The 19,137-nt window shown below is 46.1% G+C and overlaps 3 protein-coding genes, 1 long non-coding RNA gene and 1 pseudogene across 4 annotated transcripts; 2 read left to right on the plus strand and 3 right to left on the minus strand.

Annotated features, from left to right (window-relative positions):
• Positions 1-9,452: 9,452 nt before the first annotated feature.
• LOC120643433 lies at positions 9,453-11,357 on the plus strand (annotated as a pseudogene).
• A 206-nt stretch (positions 11,358-11,563) lies between these two features.
• On the plus strand, positions 11,564-13,609 carry LOC120643434 (methylesterase 17-like). Its single transcript, XM_039919788.1, has 4 exons — positions 11,564-11,880; positions 12,251-12,391; positions 12,806-12,934; positions 13,192-13,609. The coding sequence occupies exons 1-4, from the start codon at positions 11,656-11,658 to the stop codon at positions 13,453-13,455; spliced, it is 759 nt and encodes a 252-aa protein (XP_039775722.1). The 5' UTR covers positions 11,564-11,655; the 3' UTR covers positions 13,456-13,609.
• A 296-nt stretch (positions 13,610-13,905) lies between these two features.
• On the minus strand, positions 13,906-15,071 carry LOC120643435 (mannan endo-1,4-beta-mannosidase 8-like). The gene has a single exon (XM_039919789.1). It carries the CDS (start codon positions 14,909-14,911, stop codon positions 14,486-14,488), a length of 426 nt encoding a protein of 141 aa, XP_039775723.1. The 5' UTR covers positions 14,912-15,071; the 3' UTR covers positions 13,906-14,485.
• A 5-nt stretch (positions 15,072-15,076) lies between these two features.
• LOC120646461 (pathogenesis-related genes transcriptional activator PTI6-like) lies at positions 15,077-15,805 on the minus strand. Its single transcript, XM_039923023.1, has one exon. It carries the CDS (start codon positions 15,803-15,805, stop codon positions 15,077-15,079), a length of 729 nt encoding a protein of 242 aa, XP_039778957.1.
• A 710-nt stretch (positions 15,806-16,515) lies between these two features.
• Positions 16,516-18,245, minus strand: LOC120643437. The gene is made up of 2 exons (XR_005663007.1): positions 17,477-18,245; positions 16,516-16,854 (listed from the first exon to the last, which is right to left on the minus strand). It is a non-coding gene; the product is annotated as an uncharacterized LOC120643437 (long non-coding RNA).
• Positions 18,246-19,137: the final 892 nt, after the last annotated feature.

The raw sequence follows: 19,137 nt of genomic DNA on the forward strand, positions 1-19,137 counted from the left end.
TGAGATAGGGACAATATAAAATAAAATAGATAACCCCAAGCTTTACTAACTAGCTAACCTTATTAAAAACTTGGTGCAATTATGGTCATCACTCCATAATTACACCGCAATCATTACAAAAAAACCAACTCACAAATGTTCACAAAACCAAGCATTCAAATACACTGATTAACTAACACACTTAAACAAACGTTCACGAGCTAGCGATTACAAAAAGACTCTTTACAAGACTCAACCTAAACTCTTAAGCCTATCATCTAATAGAAACGGTTCTGGTAGCCACGGTCGCCAAAACGAAGCCTCTTGCGCGGGGGGTGACAAGGCGGGATGCGGGGGCTCCTCCTCTGGAACTGGTGGAGGCGCCTCTCCTGCAAGCTGGGCCTCTAGCTGGCGAATCCTGTGGTGAGTTTCCCTCAGTCGGTCTTGGGTGTCGTCCAGCTGGATGACGACGTTCCTTAAGTCCGTGTCGACTCCGGCGAGAGCTCGCACTGTGACATTGACGCGGTTCTCCTCGTCCTCTCCAAGTGTCAACTCCGTATGCTCTGTCCCACGAGCACGGCGAGGAAGGTGCTGATAGTCTGTGCTCTCCAAGTCTTGGCGGTTAGTGTGGTTGAGAGACCAGAGAGCCCTCATGGCAGCTTGGCTGACTGCGGCACGGTAGGTCGCCATGGGTGTCGAGGAATCATGTGCGGAGACGGTCATCATGCCTCGGGGTCCAGTATCCACCCTTATGTGGACCCGAGTGACGAAGTAGTCGCCGAGCGCTGGGTCTTCATAATGCCTTGTCTCGTACATGGGAGCCACGGGGTTGTGAAGCTCTTCCAGCACGTCCCGAAGCAGCAGGGGGAAGTGACCCACCTCGTGGGTTGAGGTGTAGACGCAGTACAGTCCCCTTTCTTCTGGCGGGTTATCATTCTGATCATCTTCTTCATCATCCTCATCGCCCGGGTCCTCTGGGCCTTCCGGGTCTCCTCCAGCTGGTGCAGGCGCTGAAGCTGCTGGAGCAGGAGGTGCAAGTGGCGGTGCTGGGGCTTCATCCTCTGACATCTCTAGGGGCTCCTCCTCTTCTCCTCCTTCAGCGACGGCGGTCGCTGGAACCTGAGCTTCGAAATAGGCCAGTGGCGGGCCTAGTTCGTGTACTGGTGTAGGCGACGGTAGGGATGGTTGTATGTTCCCGTCCGCATCGACTTCCCGGATGTTGCCTTCTTGGTCTTCATCGAAGAAGTAATCCACCCCGGGCACTTCCTCAACCTCTTCCTCTGGCTGAACTGGAACTGGAGCAGGTACTGGGGCGGGTACTGGCTCAGCGGGTGCAGGAACAGTGCGACGGGCGAAGGCACGACCTCCGGTGCGCTTGCGTGCAGTCTGCCTAGTTCTGGCCATCTGAAGAACATGATAAAAAGGTTTTAGAACATACTTGAAAGAAAAGACAAGTATGCGATCAAGGTTGAGATAAAAGCTATCAATAAGGATTAAGCAAATAAGCATGAAAGAGCATGGCTACTAAGCAAGATAGACCTTAATTTTCGACCATTTCTATCTAGGCTAATGTCCTACAGTCAACACTGCTCTGATACCACTTCTGTCACACCCGGTTTATGAAGGCAAACCGAATGCATCTCATATGTGCGCCAGGATCAGTTTACACACATATGATTAAACATAAAGTAAATATCACAACTAGTGCAAACGTAAAGAGAGTATTAAAGATTTTATTACAAGACCGAATGTCGAAAGCGAATAAATAAACGTCTAAAGAGTAGCAGCGGAATCTTCTTCAGCACAGGCAGATGACTGGGAGACATACGCCTAGAAATCCTCGAAGTCTTCTGGAAACTCCGGGCAGTTGTTATTACGGTCTGAGCAGCAAGTATGCAAGGGTGAGTACACTTATGGTTGGTACTCAACAAGTGGTAGGGAAACAACTATAATATATGCAAGGCTATTTCAAGGAATAGCTGACACGGTTTTAACTGCACTCAGCCATTTTTAGTTGATCATATTTTATTAGCAAGCATTAACTAGATATAAGTATATACCATTAAACTCATAAGATAAGCATATATGAAGATATACATCATAACCATAAGTAAAAGCATCGATTTAGATCAACTTCAAGTTCAATTATCATGTGAGGGTCCAAGCCGCTCTTGACCGTGAGCACGGCTAACCGGTTAGTTTTACACTCTGCAGAGGTTGTACACTTTCACCACAATTCGCGTAAAAGCTCCGAAGAACTTTAAACCCAACCATGCAAGTGCGGGCCAAGCACCATATCACACTTCCTTAGGTATGACTGCATAGGGATGCTACGAGGCCTTTACAAAGATTCCCTAACCTATGACAACCCGCTAAGGTTTCAAGTCAAAGCGGTCATAACACTGTCCTAATGAGGTGGTACCTTACCAAAGGACCATCAAACAATACCAATTGCCCCAAGAGGACCGAGCTATACCCCGTCGATGCATCCCCTCTTGCCCTTTCGGTAAGATTGTCACAAGCTAGAGTTTCTAATTAATCAGCCAAGACCAGAGCCATATAGTAATTGTGGTTGTACTGTTTTCTTGGGTGGTTCTCCATGTTCCATTTAACACATATGATCTTGATTAACAATATTAAACCATCATGAACTTGAAGTAAACAGGTGTAACATTTGTAAAATTATCCACCCATAACCAAGGTAAAGCAACTAGCAAAAGCTACCCAACATGAAATTAAACCCAAGTTGATCAAGGAATAAGGTATACAATACTAGGCATGTCCTTAACTCGGTTCCCATCAAATTATAGACTCATGCATGAACATAAAAGTAAATGTGATAGATTTAGTGATTTCATGGGTCAAAAGTATGATCAAGGGTCCACTTGCCTTCCTCAAACTGCTGCTGATCCGGTCCTCCGAAGCCTTGATCTTGCTGCTGCTCCTCGAACTGCGGATCGTCTATCGCATCACACACGCACATGCAAGCAAACAAGTACAAACAATAAGAAACAGTACACCAAACAACAAAAACAGTACAAAAAGAGGTTACTAAACTATTCTACTCGTTGCAACGATCGCGTGAGCGCAAAGATCATCGAAAACGGATCTAAAACGAGAAAGTTATGGCTAAAACAAGATCTAAGGGCTAAATCGTAATTAAACCTTATACGCAGGGGCTAGATCATAAAAACAGGGGCTGATTTGTAAATATTTTTCAACAGAAGAGGACGGCGGGTTAATTTTGGAAAAACAGAGGGGCTTTAGTGCAAAACCGACACGGTTGACCGTTTTCCTGGCTAGGTTGACTTCGATCCGATCTAATCCGAGCCGTGCGTTTTAGATCTGACGGCTAGGGTTCTTTGGTGCGGGCTGGCGGCGGCGGAAATGACCGGCGGTAAGTTAAGACGGCGGCGCGCGGCGGCGGGACGGCCGGAGTATGCTAAAACAGCCGTCCGGGGCTCGTTTGGCTCGGGTCTTGGACCGGGAGCACGCGCGCGAGCACACGAACTTGATGAAGGAGCTTGTGCGGAACATAAGCGAGCGGAGCGGCCGTGCGGCGGCGCATGGCGGAGCGGCGGCGCCGGCGAGCTAAAGCGGACGAAACGGAGCGTGAAGGAGAAGAAAAACAGGCCGATGAGCCTCACTACCTCGGTGCGAATCTCCTGGAGGGCTTGAAGTCGATGGGGACGCGTTGGAACGGCGGCGGCGCGAAGAACCCCGAGCTCCAACAATGGCGGCGGTTTTGGGAGCTAGGGTTAGCGAGGGCTTGGGCGGCGGCTGCGGGTTTGGCGAGGGCTAGGAGGGTGTCTCGGGTTCCTTTTATAGGGGCGGGCGCTGGCCTTGGCGTGCGGGCCCGAGGGGAACACGGCGGCGCGCGCGTGGCCGGGTCGGACTCGAGCCAGAGTCCGGCTCGGACGGGGGAGGGAGACGCTCCCGACAGGCGGGACCCCCTTGGCAGCGAGACAGGGAGGGGGGAGGGGGCGCTGGGCCGGAACGGGCCGGGAGGCGTGGCGAACGGGCCGGCGGGGAGGAAAAAGGGGTGGGGCGCCGGTTGGGCCAAAACAAAAGAAAGCGGCCCGCATAAAAGGAGAAAAGAGGAAAAGAAAAAGGTGGGCCGGGCTGAAAGAGAGAGAGAAAGAGAAATGATTTTCCAATTTCCAAAACGATTCAAACTCTTTCAATTTAAATTCAAACTCAAAGATTTGAATTTAAGTTGAACAACAAGCAAATAAAAAATGCAAACCAGCATGAAATGCACACACCTATTTTCCTTATATTTATTTTATGGCTAAATAATTTATTTAAGCTCGCGATAAATGCTCTAAATTCAAGATAAATTAGATGAAACCTTATCGAGCCTACAATAAACCTAATCAAATTTACTTAGGTTCCTAATTTGAAAATACGGGTGTTACAGGGCGCCAGGGGTGCTCCTCGGCCCCTTTTATAGGCGGCCGAGGCGGTGGAGGGCGGGGCGCGTCGGTGGCGGCCGGCGGGCTTCGTGGCCGGCTTTAATGGCGGTGGGGGCGAGCTGCTGTGCGGCTCGGCGTCGCGGAGCGGTGGCACGGGCGGCGAGGTCGGCACGGGGTGACGCGACAGCTCGGGCAGGCGGCGAGCGGGGCAGGCGGCGCTGTGCAGCTTGACGACGGGCGGCGCGGCGAGTGCACGTGGGAGCAGGGGCGAGCGGGACCGGGGGCGGCCGGCGTCAAGCCGCAAGCGGCGAGTGGCACGGTGGGCGGCGCGCGTCGCGTGGTGGCGCGCGCGTTGGCAGCAGGCGAGCGGCGTGGCACGGGCGTCGCGGCTCGGTGCGCCGAGCGCCGCGTGCGTGCGTGCGCGCGTGCGCGTGCGCATGGGCAGGCCGGGGGCGGGCGCGCGCACAGGGACGGGGAGCGGCCGGGATAGCCAGCGGGCGTGCGTGAGCGTGGTCGGGGCGGCGCGGCAAGCGGACTGCAGCTCGCGGGAGAGGAGAGAGGGAAGGAAGGGAGGAGGAGGAGAAAGAAAACGAAGGAAAATGGAAAAAGAAAAAAGAGAAAGAAAAGGAAAGAGAGAAAAAAGAGAGAAAAAGAGAGAGATGGCAGGGATCGCGGCGGCGATTGGATGTCGGGACTGGGTTTTCGGGAGATCGGGCGGGGATCGATTTTGAATGGATTGAGCTCAACGATTGAAAAGAGGTTTTGAAATTATTTAGCGCGTGATTTGATTTGGTAATTTTTTGGGATGTTACACCCGGTGGCGTGCGGTCCTAGACTCCTCCCCGGCGGTGGTGAACGGCGCCCTCGGCTTCCTACTGTGCCATCTCAAGTTCACAAGCGAGATCCACGGCAGGCTTAGTGACCTGCTGACGACGGCGACGCCCAGAAGCAAGGGGGACACGCCTCTGCACTGCACCGCCAGGGCCGCGGAACACTCTGATGGTCATCCGCCTCATGAAACTCTCCGATCTGCTCCTCTATGACATATCTCTATGGCATCTATGACATATGGTCATAGTTTTCTTTTGTTCCAGTTAGATTCGAAATTTAAAATTTTCATCCCAAGATGTCATGTCTCTTTCTATGCGTGTATGTACATACCTCCATGGCATCTTCGATATACGTTTCTATGCTACCATATAAATTATTCTACCATAGATGGGGTACTATGCGAAGTATCCGTGCATGTATTTCTACGCTACTTTGGCTAAGCTTCTATGATCTGAAATCATCAACAAATCGTTGGATTGTATTCCTACGTTACTTCGGTCAAGCTTCTATGATATGAAATCATGAACAAATTGGATTGTATTCCTACGCTACTTAGGCTAAGGTTATATGATCTGAAATGATCAACAAATTGTTGGGAGTCATCACTGCATTCTTGAAACTTATGTACTGAAATCTATAAGCTTCTATGGTTGCCAAAACAAGGTCAGATGAAAGATTTTACTAATCATAAAAAATTCTTACCTGCAGAAACGCTTCAAATTCCTGCATGTGGAGATTTTTTATTAACGATTCTATGCTAGTTGCCACTGGGATTATATGCTAGTTGAGCGCATCCAATTTATATGCTACGCCCGCTAATATTGGTTTATATGCCTATGATTTTATAGTAGATGGATTCAAATTTAAAATTCCAACAAAAAGGCATTGATCTCACGTGGTGACTAGATTACAATTTTAAACTTCACAATACAATTGTCCGGATACTCCGGGTAGACATGTTCGGACATCCGATTGACAACCCGAATACTCCAGACATATATTCGGACATCCGATCGACAGCACCGATACTTCGGGTATATGTTTCTATCTCCATGTTTCGCAGGAACCTCTGGGTATGGTTTCTGTAATATAAATTTCAAATTTTAGAGATAACTTCTCCTCTATACATATGTTTATATGATTGCACGCATATGGTTCTACGCCATGTTTCAGGACAGATACATCAATCACTATAAATATGGCCATATTTCAGGACAGATACATCAATGGCTATAAATATAGTCCTATGTACAGATTTCTGTGATATGCTAGATATTTTTTTCTATAGTTCAATTTTTAAATTTCAGAGGGAATGTGTGTCCCTGTACATATATTTCTATGACTGCAAATATATGACTATAACTATGGGCTTCTATGATGTCTAGATTTAAATTTCAAAAAAATTATAAAAAATATTCTAAATAGATCTCATATGATGAAAAAAACTCCAGTAATCTAGTGGTGAAAATCGTTTGAGAACTGGAGATCCGAATGAAAAGTTATTGCAGAAAAAGACACAAAAATAATTGCATGCATGGGTCAGTCACCTTTATCTCTCCTATGCCACGTCCTGCTAGCCTCGGCATGCATGCACGCTGGGTCGGTCCAGGATGCAGAATAAGTTATTCAGCGCCCTTCCCTCAACTCTGAAATTGGAAAAATACGATCTCAAAACCGGAAAATTCTTCTTTAAACCGAAAAAAGATAAGTATCCATTCGCAATCGGAAAATTAGGATGTTCAAATCGGAAATTGTTCTGTGTGACCGAAAAAGTTAGCTCATCCATTCCGCAACCAGAAAATTAGGAGGTTCAAACCGGAAATTATTCTGTGCGACCGAAAAATTTAGCTAAGTCATGGTCATTCATTTTGCAACCGAATAATGAAGCTCCTAAAGTCGACGGCCAAGTCCAAACAAACCTACGAGAAATAAACTGAGGCATTAGAAGACATCAACAGGAACCTTGACAAATAATCATTTGTTTTCATCTTATTTTGTTTTCCTGTTGCAAAAAAATCAACATTCTTCTACCCATGTTGTCAATTTAAATAACTTATCTAACCTCAGTGTGATCCCACACCCAACGTGATTGATATATTCATAATTTTCTTGTTAGAAATTTTGATTTTTCCGACCACGGCCCATACTCTTTCCAAGGCAAATGGATTTCTTATGTAGTCCAATATGCTTGATATTCATAATTTTCTTGTTACAAATTTTAATTTTTTGGTTACAATAACACGTTTATGGTTATTGAATCTTTATTTTCCTGTTTCAGCCTATCTCGAGTAATTTTCTGGGTAAGTCACAATTTTCTGGTCTGAGAAATACATTTTCTGGTTCCAGATCCTTGAATAGAGGTGTGTCATGTTCTTTTCCGGTTAAGATTACAAGTTTCCGATTTTGAGATTTCATTTTCCGGTTTTAAATCCCTGTTCATGTGTTTTTCCAGTTGAACAAAGAATTTTTAGGTTTCGGAATTCTATTTTCGGGTTTCAAATTCCTGTTCATGTGTTTTTCCAGTTGAACTAAGAATTTTTCGATTTCGGGATTCCATTTTCCGGTTTCAAGTCCCTATTTATGAATTTTTCCGGTTCAACAAAGAATTTTTCAGTTTTGAGATTCTATTTTCCGGTTTCGGGTTGAGGGCTGGTGTGTGTGTGGGGAGGGGGAGGGGCGCTAAATAATAATCCAACACCCAGCTCTCTCCCCCTCTCTCTATATATATATATGAAGAAACCGTCGATCGGAACGACAGCTGCTAGCTGAATCCAAATTACCTGAAATCCGATAGGTGCACAAGTTAGCGCCCATGCATAACGCCTTTCAGTTGTTCACATGGAAACAATGCAAAAATATGTGTGAATGCATATACTTGAGATGCATGCTTTTTCGTCTATATATGACACAAACATTTTGATTTAATTTCATTCTACCTTCACAGCTTTACAGCAATATAATTGCAAGAATAGCGAACGCACGCGTAGCGCGTTGGCAAGGCTGCTCAGGGGAGCACCTGCCACCCGCGTTCGAGCGCTGCTCGGCGCGGATTCGCATCCGGGAACAATATTCTTTTAATTAAATATGCAGTCATTCACACGTGGAGCCACAAAAGGAATGCGACGCGCCTGTCGCACGTGGAGCCACAAAAAGAATGCGACGCGCCCGTCGCCTACGGAATCTCCCGGTGATCTCGAGAAATCTGCAGGCTCTCACGCGTGGAGCCACAAAGGAAATGCGACGCACCCGTCGCCTACGGAATCTTCTGGTGATCTCGAGAAGGACGCGGTCTTCGATTCTGAGTGTAGTTGTAGGGCTGTTTGTACGTGTATAGTGGTGTGTGTGAGGTGTGCGTGTGTAGGGGTGGATGTGTGTATACATATATGAACAGATACTACAGCTGTACTTAGATGAAAAGGGTCAAAATATAATTGCAAGAATAATAATCGCATATATATGCATCAACACATCTATCTGTGTACACGCAGGCCAGGTAGTAGAAAGAAAGAAATGGCGGCGGGCGAAGAAACCGTCGGAACATCCAAAGTCTAGTCCACACGTACCTACGGTTACATTTCCTCCAGTAGTCACTTCATTATGATCTATGATCTAGCCCGTGTTTAGATGCAAAAATCAAAATTCTAAAAAAAAATTCCGGCACCTGCATGGAGACTTAAATCTAGACGAAATAAAAAACGCATTGCGACTGCTGCCTGTAAATCGCGAGACGAATCTAATGAACCTAATTAGGCTGTAATCAGATGCTAAATTGCTACAGTAATGCTACAGTAAATAACCTCTAGTGGCGGATTAATTAGGCTCATTAGATTCGTCTCGCAATTTACAGACGAGTTCTGTAATTATTTTTGTGATTAGTCTATGTTTAGTACTTCAAATGTAGAAAGATGTCTTTTCAAAAAATTTACGGAGCGCAACTAAACACGGCCCTATTCTAGTAGTAGCTAGCTACTAGTCAAGTTGACTAGAGGTTGTACTATGTAGCCACATGCTGTTCACTACTAGATGCATATGTGGCGACGACCACAGATTTTCATTATTGTTTCAGCTGCGATGACAACCACCATGCATTACATCACGTCGCGTCGACGACGTGTGTGTGTCCTGTCCTCACGCTGACGAGGAGTGAGGGCCCACACCATCACCTTTATTTTTTTTAAGAAGATTAACATTATATTGTTTGTTTCCACTCCATTAAGTTTATTCAAGATGGACGCCGGCAGCGATGTTTCCAAGGCCACGGAGCAGCACTTTGTCCTGGTGCACGGTGCCTGCCACGGCGCCTGGTGCTGGTTCAAGCTTGCGTGCCTGCTCCAGGGCTCCGCCCACCGCGTCTCCAGCATCGACCTCGCCGGCGCCTCGTCGACCCCAACAACGTCCGATCGTTCCATGACTACGACGCGCCGCTCCTCGAGTTCATGGCGGCCCTGCCGGACGCCCACAAGGTCATGACCGCCATATCTGTCCTATCATATATACTACGTGAAGCATGTTTTTATTAACAACCTTAAACCTTGATTGATTCAGAGCATCATCTGTTGGATATATAGTACTCGATCGATCTTAAACAACCTTCACTGATGCAGAGCATCATCATATCTCTAGCTTGGATGATCATTTATCTAGGTCTCTTCTGTTTGGATTATTAGAGTTTTTCCTTGGGAATTTCAAAGGGCTTCTACTTTCTTAGCTCAAGCCCCAAGCAAGTGCCGAATTGTATGACAAAAAAAAATGGAGGCCTGGCCGACGTCTTGCGACCGCCAGTTGCCCATCCACGACAGGGAGAGGGTTGACTGATGACAGCCACAAGAGACGCATGGGTGAGATGAGCGAGCCTCGCTCTTACTGCAATGACAGGTGGATATGGATTTGTTTTACAGACCGTACGTGGATTTTATCAACCACATGTTTTGTGATTTCAGTGATCCAAACGCCTGTTTCTCTAGTACTTTCCTATATATGTCTCCTTATCTTTCGTTTTGCCACGGCACACTGATCTTATATCATATCCCTTTGTTTTTCTTAATTAAACATCTACATCTTGTCAATACTTCAGTTCAGACAATACATTGCTTCCAGAAATTAGAGACAACTCTGTATCGTTGTTTGTCAGGTAATTCTGGTAGGACACAGCGCAGGAGGATTAAGCGCGATGCATTTGTTCGGAGACAAAATTAAGCAAGCAATCTTCATAGCAGCAACCATGCTCCCGTTTGGCTACCAAACAGAACAAGACATCAAAGATGTGATTCAAAAAATTTCCCTCTGCTTTCTTGTCACAACTTTGTTCAAGTATCCCTCTTGTGTCTGAGAATAAGAAATGTTAGCATGCACGGCCTAAAACTTTGATGGAAAATGAACAGGGTGTACCTGATTTATCAGAGTTTGGTGGGGATGTGTACGATCTGAACTTTGGTCTGGGAGAAGATCATCCGCCTACAAGCATGGTGCTAAGAAAGGAGTTCCAGCGCCCAATCCTGTACCAACAATGCTCCCAAGAGGTTTGTATAATATAATGCAAGGTCAATGAATAAATTGCTGCAGCGAATCATTTGCCAAGGATATTTTCCAGCACATTCATTGTTAACATTTGTGCAGGACTCCACGCTTGCTTCCATTCTGCTGCGCCCATTTCCAGCCGTGCTTCAAACTGCAAGGTTTGGTTGCATCGATGATGGTGTCAAGAGCCCTGTAAATGCAGTCCATCGTGTATACATAAAAACGGCAAATGACCGTACGTTGAAGGTGGAGCAGCAGGAGGCCATGATTCATCGTTGGCCACCGAGAAAGGTGATGGTCATGGACACAGACCACAGTCCTTTCTTCTCTGCACCAGACCATCTCTTGGAGCTCATCCTCGGGTCATTGTGACTGGTGGCGAACCGTATCGGCAATCCAATTGGAGGCTTGATCTGCTCATTAAGTTATGTTATATGCCAATTTGAGTTGCAATGTATCAATAGATTGTTTGTCAGCTGTCTACCACAAAACATAATTAGTTAAATATATGTATGGTGCATGTCTATATTACCTGTATGTACTACAAGGTTTTGTAATGAAGGATCAACTATATTTGAGCCTTTAATATACCAACGAGCAACTAGATTACAGAAAGATAGGAGATAGAAAACCATCAGAAGGCCAAATGTCAATCAGTCACATAAACCGCAAGGAGAAAAACTAGCTGGTCCACACAATGTACCCTGCGTCATCTACCATATTAAGCCGTTTTGCATACCACAAATGGAGACACGGCATGAGACCCCCTCTATTTAGAGTAGAACTCACTGGATGCCTGCTTGGTTTGACATTTGGAATTGGCCATGCAAATGCAGTTACCCTGCTGCATGTCCATCAAATAGTTAATATCCATGGTAACAGAAACTTGGATTGATAGGGAAAGGCCAAACTAATGGGCATGGCAAAGGAGCACTTTGTGCTTGTTCATGGGGAAGGTCATGGAGCCTGGTGCTGGTTCAAGCTCCGTTGGCTCCTTGAGGGCTCCGGTTACCGCGTCACATGCATTGACCTTGCCGGAGGTGGAGTTGATCCTACCGATCCCAACACTGTCCAATCATTCAAGCAGTACGACAAGCCGCTCATGGACCTCATCTCAACCTTGCCAGAGGGTGAGAAGGTGTGTGCCTTGTTCTCCCTTTTTGCCAGAAAACTTATATTAAATGGTTGAGTAACATCTTGGTATATAATCTATAATATTAGTAATATGAATTGCAACAGAAATGGCCAGAAACATAATGATTTATGCTATTTTTAAAAAAAAACACATTACATGAAAGTAGGTGGAACCAGTTTCAACTAACTCTTAATTGCACTTAAGTCATGATCCTTGTAGTTGTATCTACAACAATACCTGATGAAATTACACGCTTGCTATACAATATTAATAAATGTCAGGAATTACAGTTGGCTCCAGCAAAAATGCTTAACTAAGGATCTATTTATGATTAATGCTCAGTGTACCATGCTAACTTTCAATCTTACTCCAGGTGATTCTAGTCGGGCATGGTGCTGGAGGGCTGAGTGTAATTCATGCAATGCATGAATTTGTTGACAGGATCAGTCAAGCATTTTTTGTGGCAGCTACAATGCTACCATTTGGATTGCAAACTGATGAAGATAAGAAAGATGTAATGTTTTCAACATTCACTTTCCTTTCTTTGTAAATTAAAGCATAGACCCCGTAGGAGTTGATCAGAATGTAACCCATAAACAATACAACAAATAAAGATACATATAGCACAAATGCGAAGAACATCAACATTAAGGTCGAAATGTAATAACTCATGAGCATCACATAGTTGCAATAGCTAAACTATTTATGATAGAAGGTAGGGCAAAAATTGACTTAGCCGTGAAGCAAAAAGTACAGAAGATTTTGATAGAACTCTGAAATAATTATATGAACTTACCTTATTTTTTATTAAAAAAAATCGAACACGCAGGAGAGACCTTATTTCTTTATGAGTTCACTATTATTAAAAATCTTCTGTCATAATATTATGTGCGGCAAATTACATCCTTTGAATATTAACATGTAACAGGGATTACCAACTTTGCCTGAGAATGAGATTGAATTAACATTTGGTGCAGCAGCAGATGATCCTCCAACAACCGTTGCCTTGAGACTAGAATTCCAACGTGATCGACTATCCCAACAAAGCCCTGAAGAGGTATTATACATCTATGTTGTATGAAATGTACCTTGGGAGAAAAATGTTAACATACCACCCTCTTTACTAAACTACTACTTATACGACCAAAATCTAAACATAGTATTACAATAATCCAACTTCTGAAATGATATTTTTTTATTACTTCCTATTCGTATTTCTTTAGCAATAATTTCTTGACAAACTTAATATCTGCTCCAATGAACAGGTGAATTCTAATGTGAAATTTACTTGTACATACTTTTTTTATCTGGTAGGAATCAGTCCTTGCTTCAATGCTGATGCGACCGTGGCCTGCAGCAGCTATTAGTACTGCAAGCTTTGAAGGAGACGATGAGAGATTAAATCGAGTCAAACGGATTTTCATAAAGGCAGAGCGTGACCATATGCTGAACCCTGAACAGCAAGATTCCATGATCAAGAAGTGGCCACCCAGTGAGGTTTTGGTCATAGATACAGATCACAGTCCCTTCTTCTCTGCACCAGAACAGCTCTTTAATTTAATAGCCAAATCTCTATGATACAAGTATGCAGAAAGCTACAGTGTGGGGCCTACCCTACTCGTAATATTAGCCACACACAATAATCAGCACCAGATTTAGGATCTCACTTTTGTGAAAGATGTTTCTAAGTGAATATTCAAGGTACATCTGCATAAATGGTTCAAGGGTGCAACTAAGATATGGTCTTGTTCCATTTTAAACATGATCACAAGTCACTCATGAAAAAGGGAAAAATATACATGTCACTTCGGTAGCAGTTTTAATTGAACCGGAGGATTCAGATCTATATACCTTAGGGCCTTTGGTTGGTTAGTGTTAATCTAACAAAGACCTTTTATGAGTTTTTGATGTCATAAAGTACATATCTATAAGGAATCATATTTCTTACATGTCTAAAAGTTCACAGATGATGGACAATATAACTTTCACTTCAAACAATTTCATGATAGACAACCAACTCAGGGCATATAAAGGATGAAACAACAGTTTGTATTCAAACAAGAAAATACTCCAGTACATAAGGATATTGTTATGATGCCATTAGGTAAGTGCATGATGGAAGGATGGAATTTCACCTTACAAATTAGTATTTTAGCTTTTCTTTACATAACATAACATTAGTTTTGAGAGCCAAAAGACAACATATACTAGGGCCTTACAATTTACACACTGAGCATTCAAATTTTCAGATGTCTTTGGCTTGAAAAAGAAACTTAGAACATGGACCGTGTAATATAGGTAAGAAGAAAAGTAGGCAGCACATTCTCAATATTCCAGAGTCCTTGAGTGATTTGAAAGCACATTTAATGTGGATGATGATTTTCTGAAAATAACTGCATAACCATCATCCATGTGCTCTGCACTTTCAGGGAAGAGCTGCCAAACAAGGCAGCCTCCCCCAATCACTCCACTCTTCCAAGAGCTCGAGAAAATTGTGTAAACTGTCTCCATGAAAGATTCTCGGAATTCATTGCCGAACCTCCCGTCCTTAAGTGATACCCCAAACTCCCCAATCAAAATTGGCATCCCAAGCAAGTTGGCTGCATCATCAATATCCCAAGCAAGTTGCCACGCATTTCATCAAACATGCATCGTGCCGTGCCCACCCGAAGCAGCCAAAGCTCACCTGGAAGACCTCTTCGTCGTAGGAGGAGGGCTTCAGCTGCAGCGCGCGGTCGCCGCCGTCGTTGAAGGCCCAGGTGCGGCAAACGTTGAGCCCGGCGTCGGCCGCCTCGGCGAGGGCGGCGGTGACCGTGGGGCGCGTGGCGGGGTCGGCGGCGAAGTACATGAGCCAGTAGGTGTTGAAGCCGTGGACGACGAAGGGCCGCCCCGACTCCAGCAGGTGCGGGCCCCGGCGCTCGACCACGGCCCACTCATCGGCGTCCGGCGGCATGACGGTGATGCAGGAGGCGACTAGGATGCAGCGGAGGAGAGACACGCGCGGCGTTCGTTGCGAAGGCAAAGGTTGTTCCATCGCACATCGCACAAGAGTCAAAATATTGTTGGATTTCGCGGGCAGATACAGACATTCTAAATTTCTAATCTAAACTGATTCGGCTCCCAACCTCCTCAAACAAAACAAAACAAGATTACTATGCGACAAGTTCTGTACATAATACTCCTCTCATCTCACGATTTGTTAAAGACGAAAATTTTCCCCAGGGAAATTACGGCTCGCCGGCTCCAGCTCCGGCGAGAAGAGGTCGTCGAGATCACCGAGGTCGCCGAACTCACACTGGCCAGCCGTCGGCGCCGACGGCAGGCAGAACTCCATCGATTCGAACGCAGGCTCGTCCTCAAACCACCGCATCCCCACCACGTCCTCGTCCGCATCGACCACCGACGACGATTGGATGGACGGAGGAGAGGCCGAGGAGCTCTCCGCCTCGGAGGAACGCACCGGAGGAGTAGGAGTAGGGGCGATTGCCGTCGAGCTCATCGGCGACGGCACGGACGAGAACGGCGTCGCGGAAGACGTCGAGAAGGGGAAGTTGGTGACTGCCCGGCGGCCGCGGAGGCGGATCGCGGCGGCGTCGTAGACGGCGGCGGCCTCCTCGGCGGTGTCGAAGGTGCCGAGCCAGACGCGCTTCCCGAGGTTGGGGTCGCGGATCTCCGCCGCGAACTTGCCCCACGGCCGTTGCCGCACGCCGCGGAACTGGCGGCGGCCCCTCCCCTGGCCCTGCCGCTCCCCGCCCGGGCGATCGTCGCTGGGGCAGTGCACAAGCTTCTTCCTTTGGGGCGCCCTTGCGGAGGGCGGAAGCAGATCGATTACCCGGACGCTGCGGCGGCGGCCGTCGTCGGAGTCGGAGTCGGTGGCGTCGTCGGGGTCGGCGAGGTGGGCGCGGACGACGTGGCCGGGGACATCCATGGGCGAGGATGAGGTCGGCACGGCGGGATCGCGAGGAATTGAGGGGATCGTCACATGAATGGGTTGCGTTGCGTCAAGTGAATCGGAGGTGGTGGTTTTGGAAGGGTTTTGGGGGGTGCGGCCACGGGAGGGAGGGAGAAGGAACAGAACAGACAAGGGAGGAGGAAGGAAGGTGTGAATTCGCCAGCCGGGCGGGCAGAGGGGAATCTGAATTCCATCTACTAGTATTGGATTTTTGGATCCCCCACCACACCAGATCTCTCTCTTTTTCTGTGAAAACCAATCAATTTGAATCTCAACAAAGAAAGCCAAGCCAGGAGGGCAAACAACTGCGATCTGGACTAAATTCTTAACACCATTTTACCTCAACAAACATAATTCTTTCTTGTTTCTACCTAGGCTTTAATTCGTTTGGGCAAGGCAAACGACTTCAGATTTGATTTCTCAGCTCATGCCAATTGCCTCCGGTGGCTCCCACTGAATTTGCTTCCACCAGTCACACGATCATCACCAACCAAGAAATCAAAAACAAACCGCTACCAAACGTGCTGTATGTATAATATAGCACATCAGCTCCAAACTTTGCAACACGGTTATAAAAGCCATTGAGTTTCAAAAACACACAAATCATGCAAGGACAAGATCATCAGGATTCAAGAAAAGAAACACAACCACTGCGGGCAGTAATCGACTTCACTAGCAGTCACTCATACCAAATGTAAGGAGCACCTTTAATTAGAACAGGGTGTTTGAAGTGACGCCGTAGACATGAAAACACAAGTTTAACGGCAACAACAGGCCAGACATTATTTTCACGCAGCTCCTAGCTAGTGGTATCCAAGCGTGCCTTAGTACTGTCATAGCCTTTTGTGTAGGAACACATGGCTACATGAAGATTTCTTTAACCAACCCTTCCTAGCAGTTTCGCTGAGCAGTAGAAGCACCGGCAGCACAAGTCCCTCCATAGTCCAGCATCTGAGGATCATCTTGTTCTGGTCCCACAATTTCCTGCAGATGCTCCCCTGCTGCTTGCAGCTTATGTGTCTCACCTGCATTTTGCCAAACATCACAAAATCACATGGTGTTTGTGCCTCAAATTACCAATAAGGATTATTTTTTATGACAACTACCACATATGCCGCTTCTAACGCTGTTGCTACTCTCGAGTCAATTCTTTTCTTGGGATTGCTCCAGTGTATAGGATATGACTTGACTAAAACACATTTACATCTAGAAAATATGACGTCATTTTCCCATTATTATGGAAATCATAATGCAATACTCATATAACCCTCAACATGAGGTAATGTTGCAGGGGCCTTTAGCTTTCATGGAAGAAGAGCTTCATATTTCAGTATGATGCATGTGTTTTATTGCACATCTGTATGTGTCAGCACACTAGATACCCGAATAAGTATGTTTTAGACCCTGCTTATAACTACATAGCTATACCATTAGCATTTGGTGCTTTACATGATTTTAGACTGTAGTTACCTACTAAACATTTAAACATATGGGAAAGAACCTACAATTATTCAGAGTCTGACCCTCAAAAAAAATTATTCCCAATCTAGGACAAATAATTTGATTCTGCTGAGAAAGAATGGAAGCAATTATAACGTTTTAATCTATTACTAAATCCTGCAGGGGGGAAAGTGTGAACATGTGTACCTTGTCAGAAAAGCCAGGTTGCTGGGACATCTCCACTCTTCCAAGATACCATAGGCAAGGCCGAATAGACCTTCTCATCTTTCATGTCATACACTCCGCAAGATGTAGTTGTTTTCTTCCAAATCCAGTCGGTGTAATCATCTAGGAAGAAGAGACAGTCCCGTGAAAGATCGTACGGAGACACATGGATAGCTCTCGAGCATCCTCGCCCAAGGAACAATGCTTGGTCATTCCCCAAAGTCCTCACCTCAGACCACAAGCCCTCCTCAAAGTAAGCCTCAAACACTTGATTACTCGCTGCTACCAGCCACAAAAATGCCGCCGTGTCTTCTTTCAGACGGGTGCTCTGCTTTGTAGTAAAGCTTTCTGCGGATCATTAGTAGTGTGCCATGTGATTCAAGGAGGTAGTCCTCCCAGAAAATATAATTTTGGGGTGGCAAGGAGGCACCTACAATGAGGCGCTCAATTCTAGACACCCTTGGCTCGTGGCAGTCATCATCATCGACAATGTCAATGGCAATAAGATCCTCAGGGTCAGTATTGCCGTCAAGAGCGCAGAGCTTCCCTTGGAAGAAGACCATGTGCGAGAGCCACCTGCAGTCCTCGTGTGCACTCACTGACCATGCAGCAGCCCCGGCCGGCATAGTGCAATTGTACCGAGATCCCCAACAGCGACTATGGCAGCAATGAGGCGTGTGGAGCACACAACTAGTGCGAGTACGGATACGTCACCTGTGTCCTTGTTGTACATCCACGTGCCTTGCATCTAATCGTCTGGGACAATACAGGGGTGTTTAGTTAGTGAAAATTTTTGGATCAAAGGTCACATCGATTGTTTGACCAGATGTCGGGAGGATTTTTCGGTCATTAATTAAAAAACTAATTTCAGAACTCACTTGGAAACCACGAGACGAATCTTTTGAGGTTTTTAACCGCGTCATTAGCACATACATGTGGGGTTACTGTAGCACTTATGGCTAATCATGCACTAATTAGGCTTAAAAGATTCGTCTCGTCATGTACATCCAAACTGTGTAATTAGTTTTGTTATTTAATTATATTTAGTGCTTCGTACATGTGTTTAAAGGGGAGGTGAAATTTTTTTGCAACTAAACGGCCCCACAATCTTCGGGGACTTCCACAGGCTCTTCGTAGCAGCTGTATGAAGACAAGCTGGGAAGCGGCATGGTGGCCTTGGTGAATGGGTTCATCAAGAAGCAGCTGCCATCATCCCGCGACAAGAGAAGCCACTCGCCACAAGAGTTGTGGTAGCGCAAGCCCTCCGGCAGCTGGAAGGTTTCGCCGTGAGGGATGCTGATGACGTTGCCGCCTGGTAGCACGAGCCATGGCACTGGTGACGGCGAGGGCAGGCGGCACTGCCGCGCCGCGGAGCACCATGTGCGGCGAACGACAGGAAAGAAGGCTCGGTCGGCACGGGTAGGGAGGCGTAGGAACACCAGGCCAAGGAGCTCTGGCGGAAGGTCAGACCATTGCGGTGATCCTTGCACTTGCGCCATCCTGCAAATATGAGATCAGATGAAGTAGAAAAAAACAGCGTCGGATCCTAGGCATAGAAACAAACACCTTGGAGACACGAATTGGAAGCCAGCCTAATATTCAAACCCTTCGATTCGATAAATGATAGTTCATCACCTACAATG

Source organism: Panicum virgatum, chromosome 8K, assembly GCF_016808335.1.
Source record: "Panicum virgatum strain AP13 chromosome 8K, P.virgatum_v5, whole genome shotgun sequence".
Classification (NCBI taxonomy): Eukaryota; Viridiplantae; Streptophyta; class Magnoliopsida; order Poales; family Poaceae; genus Panicum; species Panicum virgatum.